The following is a 22,938-nucleotide window of genomic DNA, read 5'->3' on the forward strand; positions in this document are numbered from 1 at the left end:
GAAATTAATCCGTTCTGAGGCGGCCTTCGTATAATGAGCTTTTCGTGTCTTGAACAGCATTTTACTTGTAAAATGCCTAATCTGTTCCAAGCCCTACAAAAACACCCCAGTAAATTATATTTCCAGTCTTACAACACATGTTCTAGGGTTACGACGCTGATCCGACGGAAGAAATATGACTTCAAAAAGGCAAAATACTGTACATAGTTGAGTAATATTCAACTGCATGTAATGTTCAACCCCATTTTCACTGCATATATTAGGACTTTAGCATATGTCCCTTAGCAATAAGCCTAGCCTATGTTAGCAGTTGCTACTGTTGCCTAGTCTATGATTCTGACATGTAAACCTAAGAAGCTAAAAGCTTAGAATATGCCAATAAAATGTATAAATAATCAGTATGTACTCATTTCAAATAATGATTAATTAATCATTAACTATAATACACAAACAAACAAACAAACAAAAACCTTTGAAGCATTTGTTTACATTCAGCTCTTACGAGTACCGAACGATCGCAAAGCAATCACTTTTCCTAGCACACAGTAAGCCATAAATTTTCATTAGTATCTCTCTTCAACTAATGAAACTACAAAAACAGTATAATAACCACTCATTTCTATTCTTTATTCTATCTTTACCTAATGGAGATACCGAGTTACTGACAGCTATAATGAAACATATACTACGTAATATTAAGACAAAAGAAGAATTCTAGAAAATACGAATTTGTTGGCTTCGATGATAGCAGTCTGATTTATTTTATATTTTATGATATCTAATTCACAATTTTTTTTATTAAATGTATTGCATGTACTCATTTCAAATAATTATTAGGTAACCATTAAATATAATAAACAATAAAAAAAAAAAAAAAAAAATACCTTCCAAACTTCTGTTTACATTCAGCACTTACGAGTACGAACGATCGCCAAGCAATCACTTTTCCTAGCACACAGTAAGCCATAAATTTTCATTATCTCTCTTCATCTACTGAAACTACCAATGTATTGCATGAATAAGTTTTTCAATTTACAGCATCCTTTTACCAATAGAATACATAGAGCACAAGGGGTAGATGCTGACCAATAGGAGAGCAGGATCTTATGGGGTGACTAGCATCAGGAACCAATGGGAGAGCAGGAGGATGGTGGCGAGTTTACTCAGTTGGCAGCGCGCAAGTTTTAAAATTGTTCTCGGTGGGCTCCGGGCGAATCTCGGGACTTTACAGCAACAACCTTTCGTAACTTGAACTATTTTTGTATGTAGAGCCAAAAAAATCTTAGTACTTGCTTTTGTAACTCGAATTTTTTGTAAGTTGAGCCTTTTGTATGTCGAGGTACCCCTGTGTATATATGTATACTATATGTATGTATATATATATATATATATATATATATATATATATATATATATATATAGTATATATATATGATGTATTATTATATATTGCTACTGTCAAAATGCATATATCCCCTCTTTGACTGTATAAAACATTGTGTATAAGATTGTGCAACATTTTTCAGATTCCTAGATAGCTTAGAGATAGGATGTTTTAAATGTGTGTTCAGATTTTGCATAAACATAATTTATAAAAAGAATATATATATAACGTAGAATGTAGAAAGAGAGAGAATATCTTTGTCCACTCGAAACTACGATAGTTTCCCTATTATGTCAGCACTGTGAGATTAGAGGAACTCCGAGATCTCCGTTTGCTAAGCGAGCTCGAGTCTTCATTGTGTTTTGGGATTCTGTCATCATGTGTGATAAGGGACTTCTGCTTCGGTCAATCGAGTCGAGTAAGTGTCTTTTTTAACAGACTGGTCTCATACGCGTATGTCTTTGTCAAAGCCACGTGCAGATTACACATTTTGTATGTAAAGCTGCGTAAGATTTTGAAGCTTCTGGAACCATTATTACCCAAAACGTTTTGTGTCATCTCCAGTCCAGCTTCCATAAGGGACAAGTTTTTCATTCGGGCTTAAAGACTCAAACCGTTCACATCTCTCTCTCTCTCTCTCTCTCCATCGCATAGCACTTTTGATGTTAAAGTAACATAACGATTTTGTACTTATTGAATGGTCACTCGTAACTTGAGAATTTCATATTTGATATTTCTTAGAGTTTATTTAGTGTTAAATAGTGTTTTTTGTGAAATCTGAACTAGCATTGTTGTTGTAACGGCGCCTGGTTTTGTGAAAGTGTGAAACAAGCTGCAGCCAGAAAGAAAGAAATTGGTATACCAAAAAGGTAAAGTGTGTTATATTTTTATTAGTTGCAACTAATAACTGATAGTAACAGAGGATTGGTAAGAACTAAAAACTAATAACTGATGGTTTAAAAGGTTTGGTAAAAACTGGTAACTAATGGTTACAATGTTTTGAGTGAAAAGATTTACACTTTTACACATTGCAATTTTTTTTGTGTTTTGTGTTTATTCATTTGAAGTGATTTTTATGGTTTGTGCGTTTGTCCATTTTGTTATTGAAGTGTGCCTTTTATTTTTATATTCTGTGTGATTAATACTTTTTGAAATTTTGAATATTGTCCACATCTGTATCCATGACTGCCCTCTGCTTCTGTTCTATTTATATATATATGCCATGGATGACACTAGGGTTTGAAACGTTACCATGTTCGTGATTTTCTGACTGCTGACGGCAAAAATTACTCGATAATTTTCTTAATATAATTATTTCTTCGTGAAAACAATAATATAACGTGATCATTTTAACTTTATTGTATAGTGGATTATGAAAAATACCAGTGTGTCGTAGCGATGCGTCATCATATAGTGGTATGAAAATACCACATGGTGTTGTAGCGATACGTAATCACAAAGTACAAATCCTTTTCCCGGACCATCCATCAAAATTTAAAAATTTTACGACTCTTCAACTGCAAGATCGATATGGTGATATATATTATATAGTCATACTTATTGTTGAAATTCACAAGTTGAACTGCTAAACTTTTAGATTTTGATTATGTACATATATTTTTTGCGTTTACGGAATGTTTGTTTTGAAAATAATAGCTATTAGTGAACATATGATATTCCATTGTCCCACTATTTTATTATAGGTGATCTTAATTATCTCATATTCATGTACAGTATTATATTAATATTTATTTAAATAAACTGTAATTAATATACATATGAAAATCATAAAGGAAAAAAAATGTTTTTGCTGCAGTAGTGATGTTTGTTTGATTATGCAATCTGACCTCACATTTCCGAAATTGAAAAATTCCTTCCAAAAACCTAAACATCGGAATGTGTGTGTACTGCACATTTTGTAAACAAAACGCACACAATGTCTACACATTTACTGATACCCGTTGGTGAAAGACTCAAATTACAGTATTTATTTCTGAGAGAGAGAGAAGAGAGAGAGAGAGAGAGAGAGAGACGAGAGAGAGAGAGAGAGAGAGAGAAGAGAGAATGATTTAGGACTCCAAGGTGTGTTATTTTTACAATTAATTTTATTATCTTGGGATTCTTTTTTAATCTTGAGATCTTTCTATTCAATTCTCGAGATTAGTAATGAAAATTACCGTAACTTCACTAGCAGCAGCACACATCTGAACGACTCGGCCATTAGCACGCTAAACCACAACCTTATGAACTGACCTCGGAAAAGGAACTCGCATGATACATGAGATACATGACAAAACCACTGTTTATTGGTGAAAAGAAAATTTTGGGGTCGCATGATATGCGAGATCGCACGTTACTCGAGTATATACGGTAATATAATATATAATATATATATATATATATATATATATCTATATATCTATATATCTATATCTATATCTATATCTATCTATATATATATATATCTATATATATATATATATATATATATATATATATATATATATATATATATTTAGATATATCTATATATGTAAGTAATATAAATAAGCAATAACTTTTGAGTGATGAAAATACATACAAAGAACTAAACAATACCTTATAGACAGTGAACAGTAATGTCAACAAAAAAGATGAAGAGCTATCAAAAGGATGAAAACTTATTAAAACAAGCAGTGTGACCTATCAATTCTTCCAGTACTATGTATATGTATGGAACAATAAAAACTCCAAACAAAGTTTTTTGCTACGGTAATTATTTGGTCAGTTTGTTCTGCAACTTACAATTTTGCAAAATACCTAGTGCATTTTCTTAACCCATTGGTTCGTACCATCTCTGATGATAATATAAGGACTATCACTAAGTGATCAACTAAATGTACACATCAATAGTGAATCCAGGGTTGTAATTTTAACAGGGTATCTTATTCACAAAGGTACTTATTGACTATCTACTGGAGCTTTTGTTAGATACATCAGGAAACAGAGAAATGGATATAACATTTCCCAAGACCACTCTAATACAACCAATTAAAATATTTATCAAACAATGTAAATTTGAATTAAACTGGAAATTTTACTCTTAAAATATTGCTATGGCAACGATTAACCCTTTACCTTCAGTGTTAAGTAATTTGTACTGACCTGAAACCAGTGCCTGGAGATTTCCCAGTTTGGAGTGCAAACATCTCCTGCTGCATAGATGTCACTTTCTGTAGTCTGCATTTTATCATCAACAAGAAAGCCCCCTTCTGAAGACAAGCTAAAATTATTTCCTGGTAAAAAAAAAAAACAAAAAAAAACAGTAAGAGTACTACTACCAACAGAGTACAAGCAGTCCCTGGGTTATGGCGGGGGTTCCGTTCCCGGAAGGATGCTGTAAGCCAAAAATCGCCTTAACCTGAATCATCATCATTATAACGAGAATCATTAGCACTTACAGCGCTTGCAGTGCCGCAAGCGCTGTAAGTTCAAGTTACAGTGCTGTAAAGAAGGTAATGGGGCAGTAAATCCACTTACAGCGCTGAAAAATTGTGGTTAACAGTGCCATGAGGCAAGCGGCGTCAGTCTGGAACGACATAACCCAGGGACTGCCTGTATAGTATATAGTTTATTATATCAGTTCTGGGACATTTCTTACTGATGACTTCGAAGTTTGGTTATCAATGCATTATTTAAATCTTTCAACTTCCTTGTCGGTTACCTGCTAAAAAATCCTTAGAATTAGGCGTGACTCCAGTAGCAGACACGATGAAACTGCAACCATACACTTTACCATTTGTAAGTTCAACATACACAGGCCACTCAGCTGATCCTTGAAAGAGAGAAACATTTCCAATCTGAGCTTATTTTCTTCACTTTAAACAGATGCCTCACCTACAGTTAACAATGGCTAAACACAATTCTTTGGAAACTAATCTCTTTCATTTTCATAATCACTTTGCAGAACATGCTATAGGCAGAACAGGCACATTAGCCATCCTCACATGTACCATGAACCACCTGGAATTATAGACATCCATAAATCACTTGTCTCACTTTTTTGTTTGCACACTGTTATCAACTGAGCAGCTTTCCTAAAACTTAGTAACCACATTTTATTTCTTAATTTAATTTTATACTTAATTCCATTCTATTCTAAGTACAGTATACTGTTTTTCCTTCTTATAAGTGACTATAAAGCATTGTAAATTCTTTACTTTAAACAGAAGTTTTCATTGCTGGTACAGTATACTAGGTACTGGACTTCACGTCCATAACTTAACTACTTTACTGTATTAAGTAACTTTTATAATTTCCTGAAAGCATTACAATTTACTGCACTGGCAAAGTTTAAACATATTTTTATAGTTTTCTTTATCCTCTTGTTGGGTTATGAGTTGCACTGGCAAAGTTTATTAAACATATTTTTATAGTTTTCTTTATCCTGTTGTTGGGTTATTAGTAACTTATTATGTAATGAAGGGTTAACAGCAAATTTACGGCACTTACCTTAAACGGTAGTGTTTCCATTAATACAAGCAAATAATTAATGTTGTTTTCCTAATTTATTTTATTCTATTTTGACTGTATGAACCCTTAAACCTTAAGAGCCGGGCTAAAAAATCAATATGCAGCACCCCAAGCCAGGTAAACTCTTGTAAGAAAAATATTCTAAAAAATTTTTCCAACCTTCTACGAGAAGTTGAATATGAATACACGCATTTACAACCACTTGTGGAGCCTCTTTTACAAGAGAATCATAAATTTTACCAAGTTATACATGTTTTTCTAATAAATAAATTTATTTTATTTTGTAAAATTATAATTACGTACAGCTCATGCAATATCAAAACAGATAAGAACTAAAATCAGTAACTAATTTTGAGTATATTTGTTGTAAAATATTGACGTAAATTTACCGAGATTGAAGGTGCAGTAACTTTTTTGGATTATACATGTCTTTTCTAATATTTCTTTGCACATTTCCTTGCAAAATTACAATTATAACTGACATACTATCATTAAAGATAAGAACTAAAACCAACAGCAACCCCTGGGTATATTCATGAGTAAATTTATAAAAAGATGTCATATGAGAGAGAGAGGCAGTACTAGCTCCCTTGAAGTCAAGATCACAACTAACTCATGAGTAACAAAAGCCCCTGGCTGCAAACAAATACAAGATTCACAGCAAACTGATAAATAATATAAAAAATAATGAATTACTAATAGTACATACATTCAAAGAATGGCACAAGAGCAAAATAAAACCGCAAAGGCTGAATCCTAGGCACGGTACATGAGAGATGACAACACTGCCAGGTCATACAAAAAAATGGGCTAAAGAGAGGCCCTTTTGTGAGAGGCTTGGGCATAGAGAATGGGTTCTTTTTTTTTTCATTTATGATCAGGAAAAGATGGTGCAACTGGGAGGTGCTGTATGGAAGTTAGGGCAATTTATGATTAATGGCTTGTTATTAACAAGAGAATAGTTATGGATGCTCTTCTGCTATTAACTGGCAATTTTCAGAAAGTGTCATAACAATAGGATCAACAAATACAAGTAAGTCTGAGACCTTAAAATTAGTAAAAAAAAAAAAAAAAAAAACAAAAAAAAAAAAAAAAAAAAAAAAAAACTTTCTGAGCATTTGCTTCATGTAAATCTTGTGATGTTATATGGAGAAATGTGGCACGACAAAACAATCACCACATACTAAAAATCTCACAGGATGAGAGAGATTATTCATGTTATAAATCACAAACCTTCTTCAAATCTTGTAGTGGAAACTCTTTTTCCCAACTTCTTCACTTCCTCAGAGCTCAAAATACAGGATACTTCAACTTCTGTTTCAAGTATTACTCTGTGTGTGTTGTCCCCTTTCAATTCCAACTTTTCATGCCAATCTGGACCTAAGGCTCCTCCCATGAACGGTACATCACCCTGCAAACAAAAGTTGAAAGCAATTTCTATCAAATAACAACAGTTGTCTGGAAGTAAATTTGTTTCATAACATCTTGTAATGAGCAAACAAAACACCTTTCATCCTTTGAGATTTCTGTTACATCATGCAACTGTATTCTAACAATTTGCAAATGTCTATATGTATATGCAAGGCAAGGATGAACTTCAACTTTTCCTGAATAAGCTTCTTCATAATGGACTTATGTGGCAACTTAAGAATAAGAGGGAATATATTTGAATATGTCATATTCTGTTATTAAATAAAACTCTGAGAAGGAATACATTTTAATAAAAGTTTTGGTTACTAACTGCTTCCGAGCAAAAACTTGCTGGTTATGTAAATAATTGATCATTATATAATAGACATTAATTTAGTACCTGTGTGTGAAGTATAGTAAGATAAATGATAACTACCACTACGGAGTATGTATTATAAACAGTCATACCCCTACATCAAAAGTCCCTACGTACGAAAAATCCAAGTTACGAAGGCATAGACGAAGTTCTTTTTGCTTCTGTGTACAAAAATAATTCAGGTTGTGAAAGGGTGTACTGTAAAGTCCGAGATTTGCATGGGCTGCCGAGAAGAATTTTAAAACTCGCACGCCACTAACTCAGTAGACTCGGCACCATCCTCACACTCTCCCATTGGTTCCTGATGCTAGTTACCGCCGTAAGATCCTGTTCTCCTATTGGTCAGCATCTATCCCATCATGCATCTATGTAAGGGAGTTCCTCGACCATTTTGTTTTGGCAGAGTTATCGTACACACGTGGAATTCGTTCGTTCACATAGATTTCGTTCTTTAACGTAAATTCATGTTAGTGATTTCGCTTTCGTTGTACTGTAAGTTACTTTATCGTGATGTGTGTGAATTTAATTACTTACGTTATTAGCCATGGGTCCCAAGAATGTTGCTGAAGTTCACGGAAAGAAGAGGATGCTTTCTATGGAGACAAAGATGGAGATAATCAAGAAGTGTTAATGTTTTCTGCCATTTTTTAATGTGTTTCGTAAAGTTAAGTGTTCATGTTTTCTACCGTTTGTCCTCCTCTGTCGCCACTTTCAGACATCGCCTCACTCGAAAGGTAAGGTTCCACATTTTACGTAGGTTAGGTATTGAATGGTCGAAATTGTTGTATTTCATTGTTTATTGGTCAATTTAGCTTTATTATAAAATTTACTATGGTGTTTTTGTAGGGCTTGGAACAAATTAGGCAATTTACATGTAAAACATAGTTCTACATACGAAAAAATCAGGTTACGAAGGACGCTTTGGAACAGATTAATTTTGTAACCTGATGCACTACTGTACTATATATACAGGCAGACCCAGTTATCAGCAGTCCGGTTTTATGGGGCTTGTCTAGCGCCGAAAATCGAAAAAATTTTTGGCGCCGAAATGTGATGATTTCCGGTTATCGGTGTTGATCATGTAGACCAGTGTGGCAGGATAAATCAAAGGCAGACATAAAAAACTGACTTTATCTATCTCTGAGATCCAACCTAACAAGTGGCTACATTATTACCCCTCGCTTTGCTCCCTCTTCACATCATAAACATAAACATCATAAGCAAGTGACAAGCGTGCGCCAAGTGCAATGTCATACACAAATATTTTCAACAGTTAACAATCGTTGCCGATAATAGAGTACGGTATTGTTGCCAATACATACTTAACAGGCGCCATTAGCCAGTTATTGGCACCAATACCTGGTTATCGGTGCCAATATGCCCCAAAAATCACAGATTTTCAGTTACTATCAGTGATTTTGAAATTTGTATATGTATTTCCATTGGCAACCTTTGTATATTACCCACTGGGTAATAAAAGCAAGCATAATGGTGGCAAAATGCCTATGTATATGCACCAGAAATGAAAAAATCTGTACTCAAGAATTAACCTTGCTTTTACTCAACATTTACTTAATTTATTATTAATTACAAACAAGGATGATGTTGGTATTGAAGATTCCTTCCATGCACAACCTTGTGTATGAAGTCCCAGTCTGCAGGCACACATTATTTTTTATAGCTTTACTATTCTGATTTTGGTAAACTTTCTGGAGCTATGCCATTAGGTACTAGGCATGCTAAAATAAATTTGTCTTTATTTTCTGGAACTATGAGTCTAGTACACACATTTGAAGTGCGACCCATGAATTTTGAATTCAAGCTGCCAGACAAGTAGAACTACTAACTAAGTAATCAAGAATTTTGAATTCAAGCTGCCAGACAAGTAGAACTACTAGCTAAGTAATTACTTGGTAAGTTACTTACATAAAAACACTAAGTTATAACCTCTACATCTGAACTCCTCTAAATGCAGTGAAAGACTGACATTGTTTGGTTACCCTAGCACTGAACTGTTAAGGACATGGTCTGCACACTATCTTCACTGCATACACCTATAACCTTGTGAAGTTAAATTCATGTTTTATTTTTATGTCAAATACAGCATTGAAAAAAAAAACATTGAAATCTAAACTTGTGTTGCAAATGTCAAGTCAACAATTCATTGTTTTTAAGCTATCAATTAGTACTTAAACTAGTCCTACACTAAAATATCAACAAATCTGTTAGTTAAATTGTGCACAGTTACTATGAAAACCACAAAATAGTACCCAATTAAGCTATACCCACAAAGTAATTACAGAACTAAAAACCTAAAGAAACTAGAGGATTCAGCAATGACAATCAAAGCAGTAAAAATGAAAATTACACAATACCTTCAGAAACACTTCCAGACCACCAAGAAACTCCTTTGCAAACGCAATGGCACACACCTGACATGCAGTTTTACCAAAACATTTTATCACATATCTTGATAAAAAAAAAATACTACTAAAGGAAATTTTGAGTAAGTCAAGTCTGGGGGTAGCTGTGAGCTGATTTGCAGACCCACAGGAAATGAGACAGCTAACCATGTGAGACCTGGGAATCATACAATTGTGCTGACCTGCCAACACTATGTACATTCAAATCCAAAATTCATTTTATCTCAATAATGTCTCGAGTCTTCAGAAAATATATACTATACTATATTCATATTATAAGATTTGTCAAATGTGTACAAACCAGCACCAAATACATACTACTTAACCCTTTAACGCCGATTGGACGTATTAAATGTCGATATAAATTGTCTGTTGGGTGCCCATTGGATGTATGGTATGTCGATATAAAAATGTTTTAAAAAAAAATTCTCGGAAAACTAGTTATAGGCCTACTAGGCGAAAACTTTTGAATCATGCGCCTTGGGGGATGCTGGGAGCTCACGGATCAAGGCATTGTTTGTTTACAATCGTTACCCAGGCGCGCAAGCGAGAATTTCTTTCTTCTCACACTAAAAAGTATCAGCGACACATCTCAGAAATTATTTCGTAACTTTGACATAATTTTTGCACCATTTTATATTAGCCATTACATGGAGTATTATATATGAAAATATGCGCAATTTCATGTAGAATACAACAAAAAACAACTCATGGTTGAAGCTTTTATCAGCTTTGAAATATTTTCATATAAATAACGATGTGCAAAAATTTCAACCTTCGGTCAACTTTGACTCTACCGAAATGGTCGAAAAACATAATTGTAAGCTAAAACTCTTATATTCTAGTAATATTCAATCATTTACCTTTATTTTGCAACAAACTGGAAGTCTCTAGCACAATATTTCGATTTATGGTGAATTTATGAAAAAAAAAAAATTTCCTTACATCCGCGCGGTAACTCTTCCAAAAAAAAATCAGAAATTTTTTCGTCCGATTATCGTAATGTTTGCACCATTTTAAATTAGCCGTTACATAAAGTTTTATATATGAAAATGATATTGTTAAGATACAATAAAGTTTGTTCATACTTACCTGGCAGATATATATATAGCTGTATTTCTCCGAAGTCCGACAGAATTTCAAAACTCCCGGCTCACGCAGTGGTCGGCCAGGTGGTTAGTACCCCAATCCCGCCGCTGGGAGGCGGGTGTCAGGAACCATTCCCATTTTCTATTCAGATTTTTTCTATTCCCACTGTCTCCTGCGGGGAGGTGGGTGGGTACTTTGATTATATATATCTGCCAGGTAAGTATGAACAAACTTTATTGTATCTTAACAATATCATTTTGTTCATGAAACTTACCCAGCAGATATATATATAGCTGAATCCCACCTTTGGAGGTAGGGAGAGACAGAAAAGGATTTTGGAAACATATTACATGCAGATGAATAACATCTTGGTTCCTTACCTGTTAGCATAGCTGACTTCGTGATTACTGTCACCCAAGTCTGCTACTGCTTTACTAGAGTCTCCAGCAAGGTAGTGACCTATATAGCTGGTGAGTTCTAGATGATCTGTCAACGGGAGCGTGACCACAATGTGACTAGACCATTTTGACCATACTATGAGGGCAACGAAGTAAAAAATTCACCACCTGACCAGCCTAACAATTTTCATTCCCACATCACTTAGGCTCAAAGGTAAACGGAAGTACCGGCTCAGGCGGACGACCTTACAACCATAAAACAATCCATAAAAACTCACCTACCCATTTCCTACAGGGTAGGATGAGTGCTACTTCCAGCCCCCAACAAAGTGTCTGCTGCGACGTATGGTCCAAGCGCATAGCAGTTTCTCGTATGTCGTCTTCACATCCCGCAAGGTAGTGTGAAGCGAACACCGAGTTGCTGCGCCAAAAAGGTGGCACTCAGAATGTCATTGAGTGCCATGTTCTTTGGAAAGCTACCGAGGTAGATATAGCTCTCACTTCATGAGGGCATTTCACTTTCAACCAGACTTAACATCACTGTCTTCGCAAGATGAATGCGCCTGTCTAATGGTGTCTCTCAAGAAGAATGCCAGAGCATTCTTCGACATCGGCAAATCTGGCTTCTGACCGAACACCATAAGTTTGATCGAAGGACCTCGACATTCCTTCGTTCTTTGTAAATAAATCTTGAGAGCCCTGACAGGGCACAGGACTCTCTCTGGTTCGTGTCCCAATGATTTCTGCCATACCCTTAATCTCAAAACTTTTGGGCCAAGGGTTAGACGGATTTTCATTTTTCGCTAGAAACGTAGGACTTAATGAGCAAACAGCATTATGTCCCCTAAAACCAATATGCTTGCTAAAGGCTTGAATTTCACTAACTCTCTTCGCCGTCGCCAGAGTCGTTAGGAAAATAGTTTTCTTAGTAAGATCCCTTAAAGAGGCGTTCTGAAGGGGTTCAAACCGATTTGACATTAGGAATTTAAGTACTACATCCAAATTCCATGATGGTAACTTAGGTTGAGGAATCTTTATAGTCTCGAAAGACCTTAAAAGATCGTGGATATCATCCTTATTTGCCAAATCAATTCTCTATGTCTAAAGACTACAGATAACATACTTCTGTAGCCTTTGATTGTTGAGACTGCAAGCTTTAGGTCGTTTCTCAAGTAGAGCAAAAGTCCGCTATTTGGCTCACAGAGGTCGTGGTAGAGGAAATGTGTGTTCTTCTGCACCAGCTCCTAAACGAAGCCCACTTCGATTGATAGACTCCAAGCGTGGAAGCTCTTCTCGCATTGGCGATTGCTTTTGCAACCGGTCTAGAAAACCCCTCGCTCTGACCAACTTTTTGATAGTCTGAATGCAGTCAGACTCAGAGTGGGGAGGTTTCCGTGGTATCTCTCGAAGTGGGGCTGTTTGAGTAGATCTGTCCTCATGGGCAATGTCCTCGGGAAGTCCACTACATAGTCATGACCTCTGTGAACCACTCCTTTGCTGGCCAGTAAGGAGCGATTAACGTCAATCTCGTCCCTTCTGACATTGCAAACTTTTTCATCACTTCTCCCAGAATCTTGAACGGGGGAAATGCTAAAGATCCTCCCTTCCAGTCCCAAATAAGTTCAATCTATCGCTACTGCTCCCGGGGTCGAGCACGGGGGAACAATACAACGGAAGCCTCTTTGTTCTCGTTGTCGCAAAGACGTCCACTAGAGGACGTCCCCATAACTTCCACAGCTCTCGACACACATCCTGATGCAGAGTCCACTCGGTCGGTAACAGTTGACCCTGCCGACTGAGGAGATCTGCCCGGACGTTCTCCACGCCTGCAACGAACCTCGTTAGAATCGTTACTTTCTGAGTTCTTGCCCATAACAAGATCTCTCTTGCTAGGTTGAACAATGATCGCGAGTGAGTCCCTCCTTGCTTTTTTTATGTATGACAGAGCTGTGGTATTGTCTGAATTTATCTGCACTATCTTGTTTGAGACTTCTTCTTTGAAAAACTGAAGTGCCAGTATATGGCCGCCAGTTCTTTGAGATTTATGTGCCAGAACACCTGTTCCCCTCTCCAGGTGCCTGACACTTCCTCCCTCCCTAGTGTAGCTCCCCACCCGGTGGTGGACGCGTCGGAGAACAACACTAGTCGGGGCTCTGAAGTTTGAGGGAAGTTCCTTCCGAAAGCTTCACAGGATCGAGCCACCACTTTAGGTGATCCTTTACCTCCTTTGGGATCCTCAAAATTGTCTCCAAATTTTCTTTGTCCTTCCAATTCTCCTTCAGGAAAAACTGGAGAGGTCTGAGATGTAGTCTCCCCAAGGAAACAAACTTCTCCAGCGAGGAAATGGTGCCCAGCAGACTCATCCATTCCCTCACCGAGCATGATTCTTTCCTTAAGAAGACTGATATTTTTTCTAATCCTTGCTGTTGCCGTCCTGGGACGGAAAAGCTCGAAAAGCCACTGAATCCATCTGAATCCCCAGATACACGATGGACTGTGTGGGGATCAGCTGCGACTTTTCGAAATTCACTAGAAGTCCCAGGGACTTTGCTAGAGTTAAGGTTGATTGAAGGTGGTAATTCAGACACCTTTCTTTCGACGATGCTCGAATTAGCCAGTCGTCTAGATATAGAGAGATCCTTATGTTTGCAAGATGAAGCCACCTCGCCACATTCTTCATTAGAATTGTGAAAATCATTGTGAGTACTCAGACCGAAGCAAAGAGCTCTGAATTGGAAAACTCTTCCCGTTCATGACAAAACGCAGATATTTCTTCGATCGGGGATGTATCCGGGACGTGGAAATATGCGTCTTGCAGGTCCAGTGATACCATCCAGTCGTTTTGTCTTAAGGCCGCAAGCACTGACTGAGGTGTCTCCATCTTGAACGTCTGTCTCTCTATAAAAAGGTTTAGACTGCTCACATCTAAAACTGGCCGCCAGCCTCCCGACTGTTTCGGCACCAGGAATAACCTGTTGTAGAAACCAGGGGACTGAATGTCCTCGACTTGTTCTATTGCCTTTCTTTCTCGAGCATTTGTTCTATCAGATCGTACAAGATCGTTGTTTTTTTCTCCATGGTACGAGGGTGATAGATCTATAGGGTTGTGCACAATGAGGAGGCTTCAGGAAAGGTATTTTGTATCCTCGCTCGATGACGTTTGAGCGACCAGTTGTCTGCCTCTATCTTCTTCCAAGCTTCTACAAATAAATGAAGCCTGGCACCTACTGGCGACTGAAGGACTTCCTCCTCATTTTTTACCTCTGGACTTAGACTGAGCTCTGCCTCTAGAGAGTCCTCTTCCTCTAGGAGAAGGTATAAGAGGATGCTCCACCTCGAAAGGGCTTTATTTTCTTAGAAAACTGGGTTCGTGTTGAAGTCGAAGGACCGCAGGACGTCTAGAAGATTGTGCTAATAGATCCTGAGTAGCTTTTTCCTGTAGACTTCCAGCTACATCTTTAATCATAGCCTGGGGGAAGAGATGGTCAGAGAAGGGGGCGAAAAGCAATTCTGCCTTCTGTGTTGGAGACACTGCTTTGGTAGTAAATTTACAGTAGATAGCTCTCTTTTCAGGAGCCCTGCACAAAAATGTGAAGCCAATTCCTCTGAACCATCTCTGACGGCCTTATCCATACAAGCGAGAACACTGGATAGCTCCCCCAAGCTAATTGAGTCTTGACTACGAGACTTAGTGTCAAGCAGCCCCAAACACCAGTCTAAGAAATTAAATACTTCAATTGTCCGAAAAAGACCTTTCAGATGGTGGTCTATCTCCGCCGGTGTCCATGTTATTTTAGCTGACGAAAGAAGAGACCTTCTTGGTGCGTCAACCAGACTGGAAAAGTCACCTTGAGCCGATGCGGGAGCTCTTAACCCGACATCCTCACCTGTATCATACCAGATCCCAGCCTTGCCGCAAAGTCTTGAAGGAGGCTGGGCAAAGGAAAACTTTCCTTGAGCTTTTCTAGACTCCATCCAATCTTGCACCTTCTTAAAAGCTCTCTTAGTTGAAAGAGACTTTGTCATTTTAACAATCCAGGAGTCTTATTTGTTTTTTGACAACGAAAACTGAGAAGGAGGCGACCGAGGTGCTGCGGGTTGAAACTCTTCTCCAAATGAATCCCGAAGCAATCGAACCAAAACTTGATAATCGGATGAATCTGACACAGCAGGTTGATCCTCTTCCGTTTCCTCTGAAATATTACTTAATCCTTCCTCATCTATAGGAGTGACCAAGGGGACTCTCGAAGCTGGTGGTACAAGTCCTTTCACTCCGAGCTTTAATGAAGATCGTTGTTTTAGACGTGCATGGAGCATTCTGAATATTAATATCTAAAGATTCAGATAAAGCGGTACCAATTTCTTGCTCATTCTCTCGATGGGAGTCCCTTCGAAAAGCCGATTGCAGTTGAGGTTCCATACTAATACCTTGTGTTTGAACGTCTCGCTTGGCATCCGTCCGAGCGTCAAGCTTGGCGTCCAGCCGAGCGTCACGCTTGGCGTCCAGCCGAGCGCCACGTTTGACGTCCAGATGAGCGTCACGCTCGACGCTCAGCCGAGCGTCCCCGCCCCTTGACTCCAGGGGTGAGCGTCACGCTCGGCGTCCCTCCGAGCGCCACGCCTGGCGTCCGGTGAGCGTCACGCTCGACTTCTGTCCGAGCGTACCGCTTGTCTAAACAGGCGTCCCATGTGAACACTCCGCTCCTTCCAAGCCGAAACTAGGAGCGTCGAGCTTCTCAGACTGTATAACGGCCTCGTTGCGTAATCATAGGATCGATCCGTGTTCTTGTATAAAGCGAGCCTCGAGAGTCTGGGCGAATCCTCGTAGGAATTTTTGTTTTTCATGTTCCCTTTCTCCAACTGCAGGTGAGACGTAAACGAAATCTAGAATGAGTACTCACAGGCGAAAGAGACGATCGGTCCACCCGTGCGGGAGACCTCTTATTAATCTTTTAATCGGTAATCTATCATCTTTTCTTCTCGGACGAATTTCTGATTCTCTCTCAGCCAGCAACGAAGCAAGTGTTGTTGGCATCGACCTGATAACACTCTTTGTAGTAGAAGATCTTTTTCAGGAGAAAAAACTGATCCTATGAGAAGGCAAGGGGCGAGGGGGAAGCCCTATCCCTTCTCACAGGACCCGTTCTTCTATTCTTAGAACGAATAGGCCGCTCCAAGGCGTCCTCGTCAGATGACATCATAATTCTCCTTTGAGGAGTCCATGCAGCAAAACTCTCCGGTGAAGACCGCAAACCAACAGGCGAAAAAGGACGTGAAGCGTCTTCTTCACTGCGATCGAAGACTCTGGCCGCTTGTGCGACACCTTGAGTTTTCGATCTTTTTTTGCAGTGGAGAGTAATCCAAGTCTCGAGGCGAAGCCCGTAACGAAGAAGCAGCGCAAAGAGACTCTGCGCCCTCCTCTGAGAGACTACTGACGATAGCCGCCTGTGCGACATTTAACGTCATAGCTCTTTTCAGAGGACTGTGAGCGTCTTCTCATGCTCCAACTCCTGTTAGGGAGGACGCCTCCGAGGACGAAAGCACTCGCGGAGGATACGCGCACTCGCACACTCTTTGGCAGCCTGGGGATCGTCTACAGGTCTGCCGAAGGGACGCCAGATCGGTGGGGGGTTCCCCGTAACCCTCCTGCGGCTTTCGACATGTCCGTCTTCCTGGGCTTGGAAGTTCGACAGAGGTCCAGGCCTAGAGGCATTATAGGGCCGATCTGACGCCCCCGCCACAACACTGGGGGCACTTTCACTGCACCTTTTGTTCACTAATAATGCTTTTACCCTCCAAAGCGAGCACTTTAGATTCTAGGTTTCGTATTGATTCCAGAATCGTAGAAAAGGGCATTGTCTTCCACTGATTTTTCAGGGCCGAGGCACCAACATTTTCAGGGCCCGAAGGCACAACTTTTCAGGGCCCAGGAACAACAAGATTTAGGTGTACCAACTACTGAATGTATAGTAGGAGAAACCTTACTACCCTTACTTCTACTGACTGATACACTCCTGGAGGAAGATCTCCGTATCCTATCACGCTCCAATTTCCGCACATAGGATTTCATAAGCCTTCCAACCCGAATCAGACAGACATTCACATCCTTACAACGGTCATTTATAACACACGTATGTTCTCTACAATTATTACATATTGTGTGTGGGTCTACCGAACCTTTCGGTAGCCTCACCTTAAACAAACCTTCCATACAACACACTCTGGTGCTAGATAAACTAGTCCCAGACATCTTAGTTTAAAGGAAAAAACCAAACCAAATTCAAATCCAATCCACTATCAGCGTAAGCCTAGTCACAATCCACGTTCGATAACCAAAAAACAAACAGGATACTCAAGTAACGAGAAGTTTCGAAATCCTAGACGGAGGTGTTGAAAACAGTTGTTATCAACACCGGCGACAGAAAAATCTGAATAGAAAATGGGAATGGTTCCTGATACCCAGCCTCCCAGCGGTGGGAAATGGTACTAACCACCTGGCCGACCACTGCGTGAGCCGTTTGAGTTTTTGAAATTTCTGTCGGACTTCGGAGAAATACAGCTATATATATTCGCTGGGTAAGTTTCATGAACAAAATAAGCGCAATTTCATGTAGAATACAACAATAAACAACCCATGGTTGTAGCTTTTACCAGTTTTGAAATATTTTCATATAAATAACGATAAGTGCAAAAATTTCAACCTTCGGTCAACTTTGACTCGACCGAAATGGTCGAAAAATGATATTGTTATGATACAATAAAGTTTGTTCATACTTACCTGGCAGATATATATATAGCTGTATTTTCTGAAGTCCGACAGAAATTCAAAAACTTCCGGCACACACAGTGGTCGGGCCAGGTGTTAGTTACCCACCTTCCCGCCGCTGGGAGGCGGGTATCAGGAACCAGTCCCATTTTCTATTCATAATTTTTATTTCCACTGTCCCCTGAGGGGAGGTGGGTGGGTACTTAATTAAATTATATAAATTCTGCCAGGTTAAAGTAATTGAACAAACGTTTATTGTATCATAACAATATCATTTTGTTCGAAACTTACCCTGTCAGATATATATATAGCTGAATCCCACCGTTGGAGGAGGTGGGAAGGGACAGAATAGAAGGATTTTGGGAAACAAATGCATGCAGATGATTTACATCTTGGTTCCACCTGTTAGCATTGCTGGCTTCGCCGGTTTATTTGCCACGTAAGTCTGCTTGTGCTACTAGAGTGCCAGAGAGGTTTAGAGAACCTATATAAGCTGGTGCACCCTAGATGATCTGTCAAACAGGGGCGACGAGACCACGACGTTGACTAGACCATTAATTGCCAACCATACCATGAGGGCTAAGAAGTAATATAAATATATATATAAAAATATATATCACCACCTGACCAAAACCTAGCCAAAGTTAAGGGTGAGTTAACTAAGGCTTAAGAGTTAAGAAGTCACCGCGTTGTCGACGACTCAACTACTAAATTAAGAGCTCTTCCTAACCATTTTCTACAGGATAGGATGAGTGGTACTACTTGCCCCCAAGATTGTGTCTGCAGACCACGTATGGCCCTAGCGAGCAGCAGATCTCATATGCCATCTTAACATCTCGCAGGGAGTGTGAAAATGAACACAGAGTTTTTTGCTTCGCTAAAACATGGTACTCAGGATGTTGCTGAGTGCCATGCTCTGTTGAAATGCTTCCGAGGCCGCGCCCTCACCTCGTGAGCATTCAAATCAAAAGATTTCAAAAATCTTGTGCCAACCACAATGAAGGAGCTTTTTGAAAGAACTCCTTAACAATAAAGCCAGGGTGTTCTTCGATATGGGCCAAGTCTGTGGTCTTTTCGGAACACTGCAGATTGTCCGTACGACTTCGACTTTCTTGAGTTTTATGTAGATAAAACTTGAGAGACCTGACAGGGCACAGGACTCTCTCTGGCTCCTGCCCAATAACTTGTGCCATCCTTGATTCCAAGCTCCTGGCCCAAGAACAAGACGGGTTTCCATTCTTAGGCCACGGAAGGCTTAGAGGAACGCCAACGCGCCGCCTTGTGTTCTCTAATGCCCAAAACTTCTGACGATGGCTGAAAACCTCACTAACCCTCTTTGTCGTATCTAGGGTGGTTAGAAAAGGGCCTTCCTGATCACGTGCAAGTAAGTTAACAGGTAGGAGATGTTCGAATGCTTTGACATCAGAACTTCGACTATGTCTAGTTCCATATTGAAAGGCTTCGATCTGGACATGCACAGTCAGTCAGTCCTGTACTAAAGTCAGGTGACCGACCAGTTGACCAGTCAGACGCATCAAGGACAGCAAGGCTGTACCCTGAAGACCATAAGGCACTATTCTTCGCTGAAGGATGAGTGTCTGGACTGCCTGGGCGATTCAAGCTAAGCAAACCTTGGGGTATGAACGCAACCCAACGTCGTTAGCGAATCAACTCCTGAGCCACTCCTGACTCGAGCTTCTGGTGCCAGGAGAAAGGAGCGAGGAGCAAAAAGGCGATTCAGTCCCGAAGGACGAATGCCTGACAGTCCAACCTGGTCTCATGTTAAACGATCATCGGGGGTGTGTAAACGCAACCGACTTCGTCAACAAGAAACTCAGGGCTACTATGGTGTCTCCTGATCTCGCACGAGTGTCTGACTCCGAGAAAACAGGTGAGACAAAAAGTAGATGGTGAGCGAGTTTCGAGATTCCACAGAACTCAAAGATCGTGAAGGGCTTTGTTGTTTGACAGAAGCAAATCTCTGAGCCCAAAGGCCGTCAACAACATATTTGCGTATTCTTTAATAGTTGTGACTGCCAGCTTATCCCATTCTTCAAACGGAAAAGGGAAGAAGGCAATCTTATGCTGTCAACATCTCGATAGTCTGAACGTAGTCAGACTCAGAGCGGAGAGGTTATAGGTACCTTCGTGTTAAAGTAGACCGACTCTCTCGGGGAAAGGTCCCTTGGAAGGACGTGACCTCTGTGAATCTAGGATCTTGAAGGCCAACATGGGGCGATTAGCGTCATTGTCGTCTCCCTGTGATGGTATAAATCATCTTATTACATTTCCTAAGCGTTTGAAAAAGGGGAAAAGAGACTAAACATCCATCCCTGTTCAATATCATAGCGAAGAGATGTATGAAAGGACGTCCCTAAAGTCTCCATAACTCTCAAACATACTTCTAAAGAAAGATCCACTCGGAAGTCAGTAGTTGCTGCCGTCGATCGAGACGATTCGTACGGACTTTTGCAATCCTGTTACCGAACCTCTAGACGATCGTTACATTCTACGTCTGTGTTATAATAGGCTCTTTCTCGTAAACCCGAACAGGGACCGAGAGAAGATACTTCCTAAGATATGAGAGAGCTGTGGAAGATCAGAGTTGTATGGACCACTGGTTCCAAAAAACTCGTTTCCAGGATGGAGGGACGACAGAATTGCTTCCACTTCTTTCAGATTATGATCCAGGACATCTGAAACCCTCTCCAGATGTCCGGCACCTTCTTTCTATCACCTCAAGTGATACTTAACGCACCGAGGATGTTTTCAGAATCATTCTTAGATCTTTAATAAAATAATTTCAGTTTTTCGGTGAAAAAACTTGTAAGAGGTCTGAATTGCAGTCTATTCAGGGAAACAAACTTCTTTAGGAAGGAAATGGTCCCCAGCAGCTCATCCATTCCCTCACACAGTATGTTTTTACTTCCCTAAAAGGCTGCGCTTTGCCTAAGCAGGAGAGCATATAATAGTGAAATGTTGCGGTAGACTCGTAGTCCTATACTGTGCGTAACGAGCACCGAAAGGAGTAAGAGATATCTCTGAGAACATAGTAAGGCAAAACGAATGCAATGTTTATTCATTCATGTAAGAAATCCCCTCAATCTTAGCTAAAGTCCGTGATTGTAGGGCAGAGATACAGTTAGTCAGTCATCCCGCAGGAGAGAGAGACTAACTGCCAGCACAGAGATACGGTTAGTCAGTCAATCCCGCAGGAGAGAGAGACGTAACCTACAGCGCATGACAGCGAACGAGCTGGTACTGCCTCGTTTGGACTGGCGGAGAGGACAGTGACAGCAGCAGCTTACAATCGTCGTCTCTTAAACTTTATGCCTGGGGGTTGCCAGCTACCCTATTCTACGAAGAAATAGGTCCGTAATTTTTAGCATAAAGAGACTCTCAAGCTGTATATTTAAGCGAAACAGAAAATGAAAACGCTAAAATATATAGATGCGTTTGTGTCGTCAGAACACTACCATACAACGGTAAAAGATAAATCGGAAACTCCTGGAAGGCTGCAGGGAGTAACGATTAAATGTCCTTAAAATGATATTGTTATGATACAATAAAGTTTGTTCATACTTACCTGGCAGATATATATATAGCTGTATTTTCTGAAGTCCGACAGAAATTCAAAAACTTCCGGCACACACAGTGGTCGGCCAGGTGGTTAGTACCCATTCCCGCCGCTGGGAGGCGGGTATCAGGAACCAGTCCCATTTTCTATTCATAATTTTTATTTCCACTGTCCCCTGAGGGGAGGTGGGTGGGTACTTAATTATATATTCTGCCAGGTAAGTATGAACAAACTTTATTGTATCATAACAATATCATTTTGTTCATGAAACTTACCTGTCAGATATATATATAGCTGAATCCCACCGTTGGAGGTGGGAAGGGACAGAATAGAAGGATTTTGGGAAACAAATGCATGCAGATGATTTACATCTTGGTTCCACCTGTTAGCATTGCTGCTTCGTGGTTATTGCCAAGTAAGTCTGCTTGTGCTACTAGAGTTGCCAGCGAGGTAGAGACCTATAAGCTGGTGCACTCCAGATGATCTGTCAACAGGGGCGAGACCACGACGTGGGACTAGACCATATTGACCATACCATGAGGGCTAAGAAGTATATAAATATATATATAAAAATATATCACCACCTGACCAACCTAGCAAAGTTAAGGTGTGTTAACTAAGGCTTAAGAGTTAAGAAGTCACCGTTGTCGACGACTCAACTACTAAATTAAGAGCTCTTCCTAACCATTTTCTACAGGATAGGATGAGTGGTACTACTTGCCCCCAAGATTGTGTCTGCAGACACGTATGGCCCTAGCGAGCAGCAGATCTCATATGCCAATTCACATCTCGCAGGGAGTGTGAATTGAACACAGAGTTGCTTCGCTAAAACATGGTACTCAGGATGTTGCTGAGTGCCATGCTCTGTTGAAATGCTTCCGAGGCCGCGCCCTCAACCTCGTGAGCATTCAAATCAAAAGATTTCAAATCTTTGTGCCAACACAATGAAGGAGCTTTTTTGAAAGAACTCCTTAACAATAAAGCCAGGGTGTTCTTCGATATG

At 39.7% G+C, this 22,938-nt stretch overlaps 1 protein-coding gene across 6 annotated transcripts in view; it reads right to left on the reverse strand.

Moving 5' to 3' along the window:
• LOC135203158 (pyridine nucleotide-disulfide oxidoreductase domain-containing protein 1-like) overlaps positions 1-22,938 on the reverse strand; it is a 58,332-nt gene that overhangs the window by 9,946 nt on the left and 25,448 nt on the right. For all 6 annotated transcript variants that reach the window (XM_064232837.1, XM_064232838.1, XM_064232840.1 and 3 more), the window contains exons 5-7: positions 7,130-7,307; positions 5,088-5,198; positions 4,529-4,659 (exon numbers count right to left, since the gene is read on the reverse strand). In XM_064232837.1, coding sequence (XP_064088907.1) covers positions 4,529-4,659; positions 5,088-5,198; positions 7,130-7,307 — 420 coding nt within the window. The remainder of the gene's footprint in view (positions 1-4,528; positions 4,660-5,087; positions 5,199-7,129; positions 7,308-22,938) is intronic.

This window comes from Macrobrachium nipponense, chromosome 33, assembly GCF_015104395.2.
Source record: "Macrobrachium nipponense isolate FS-2020 chromosome 33, ASM1510439v2, whole genome shotgun sequence".
Lineage (NCBI taxonomy): Eukaryota > Metazoa > Arthropoda > Malacostraca > Decapoda > Palaemonidae > Macrobrachium > Macrobrachium nipponense.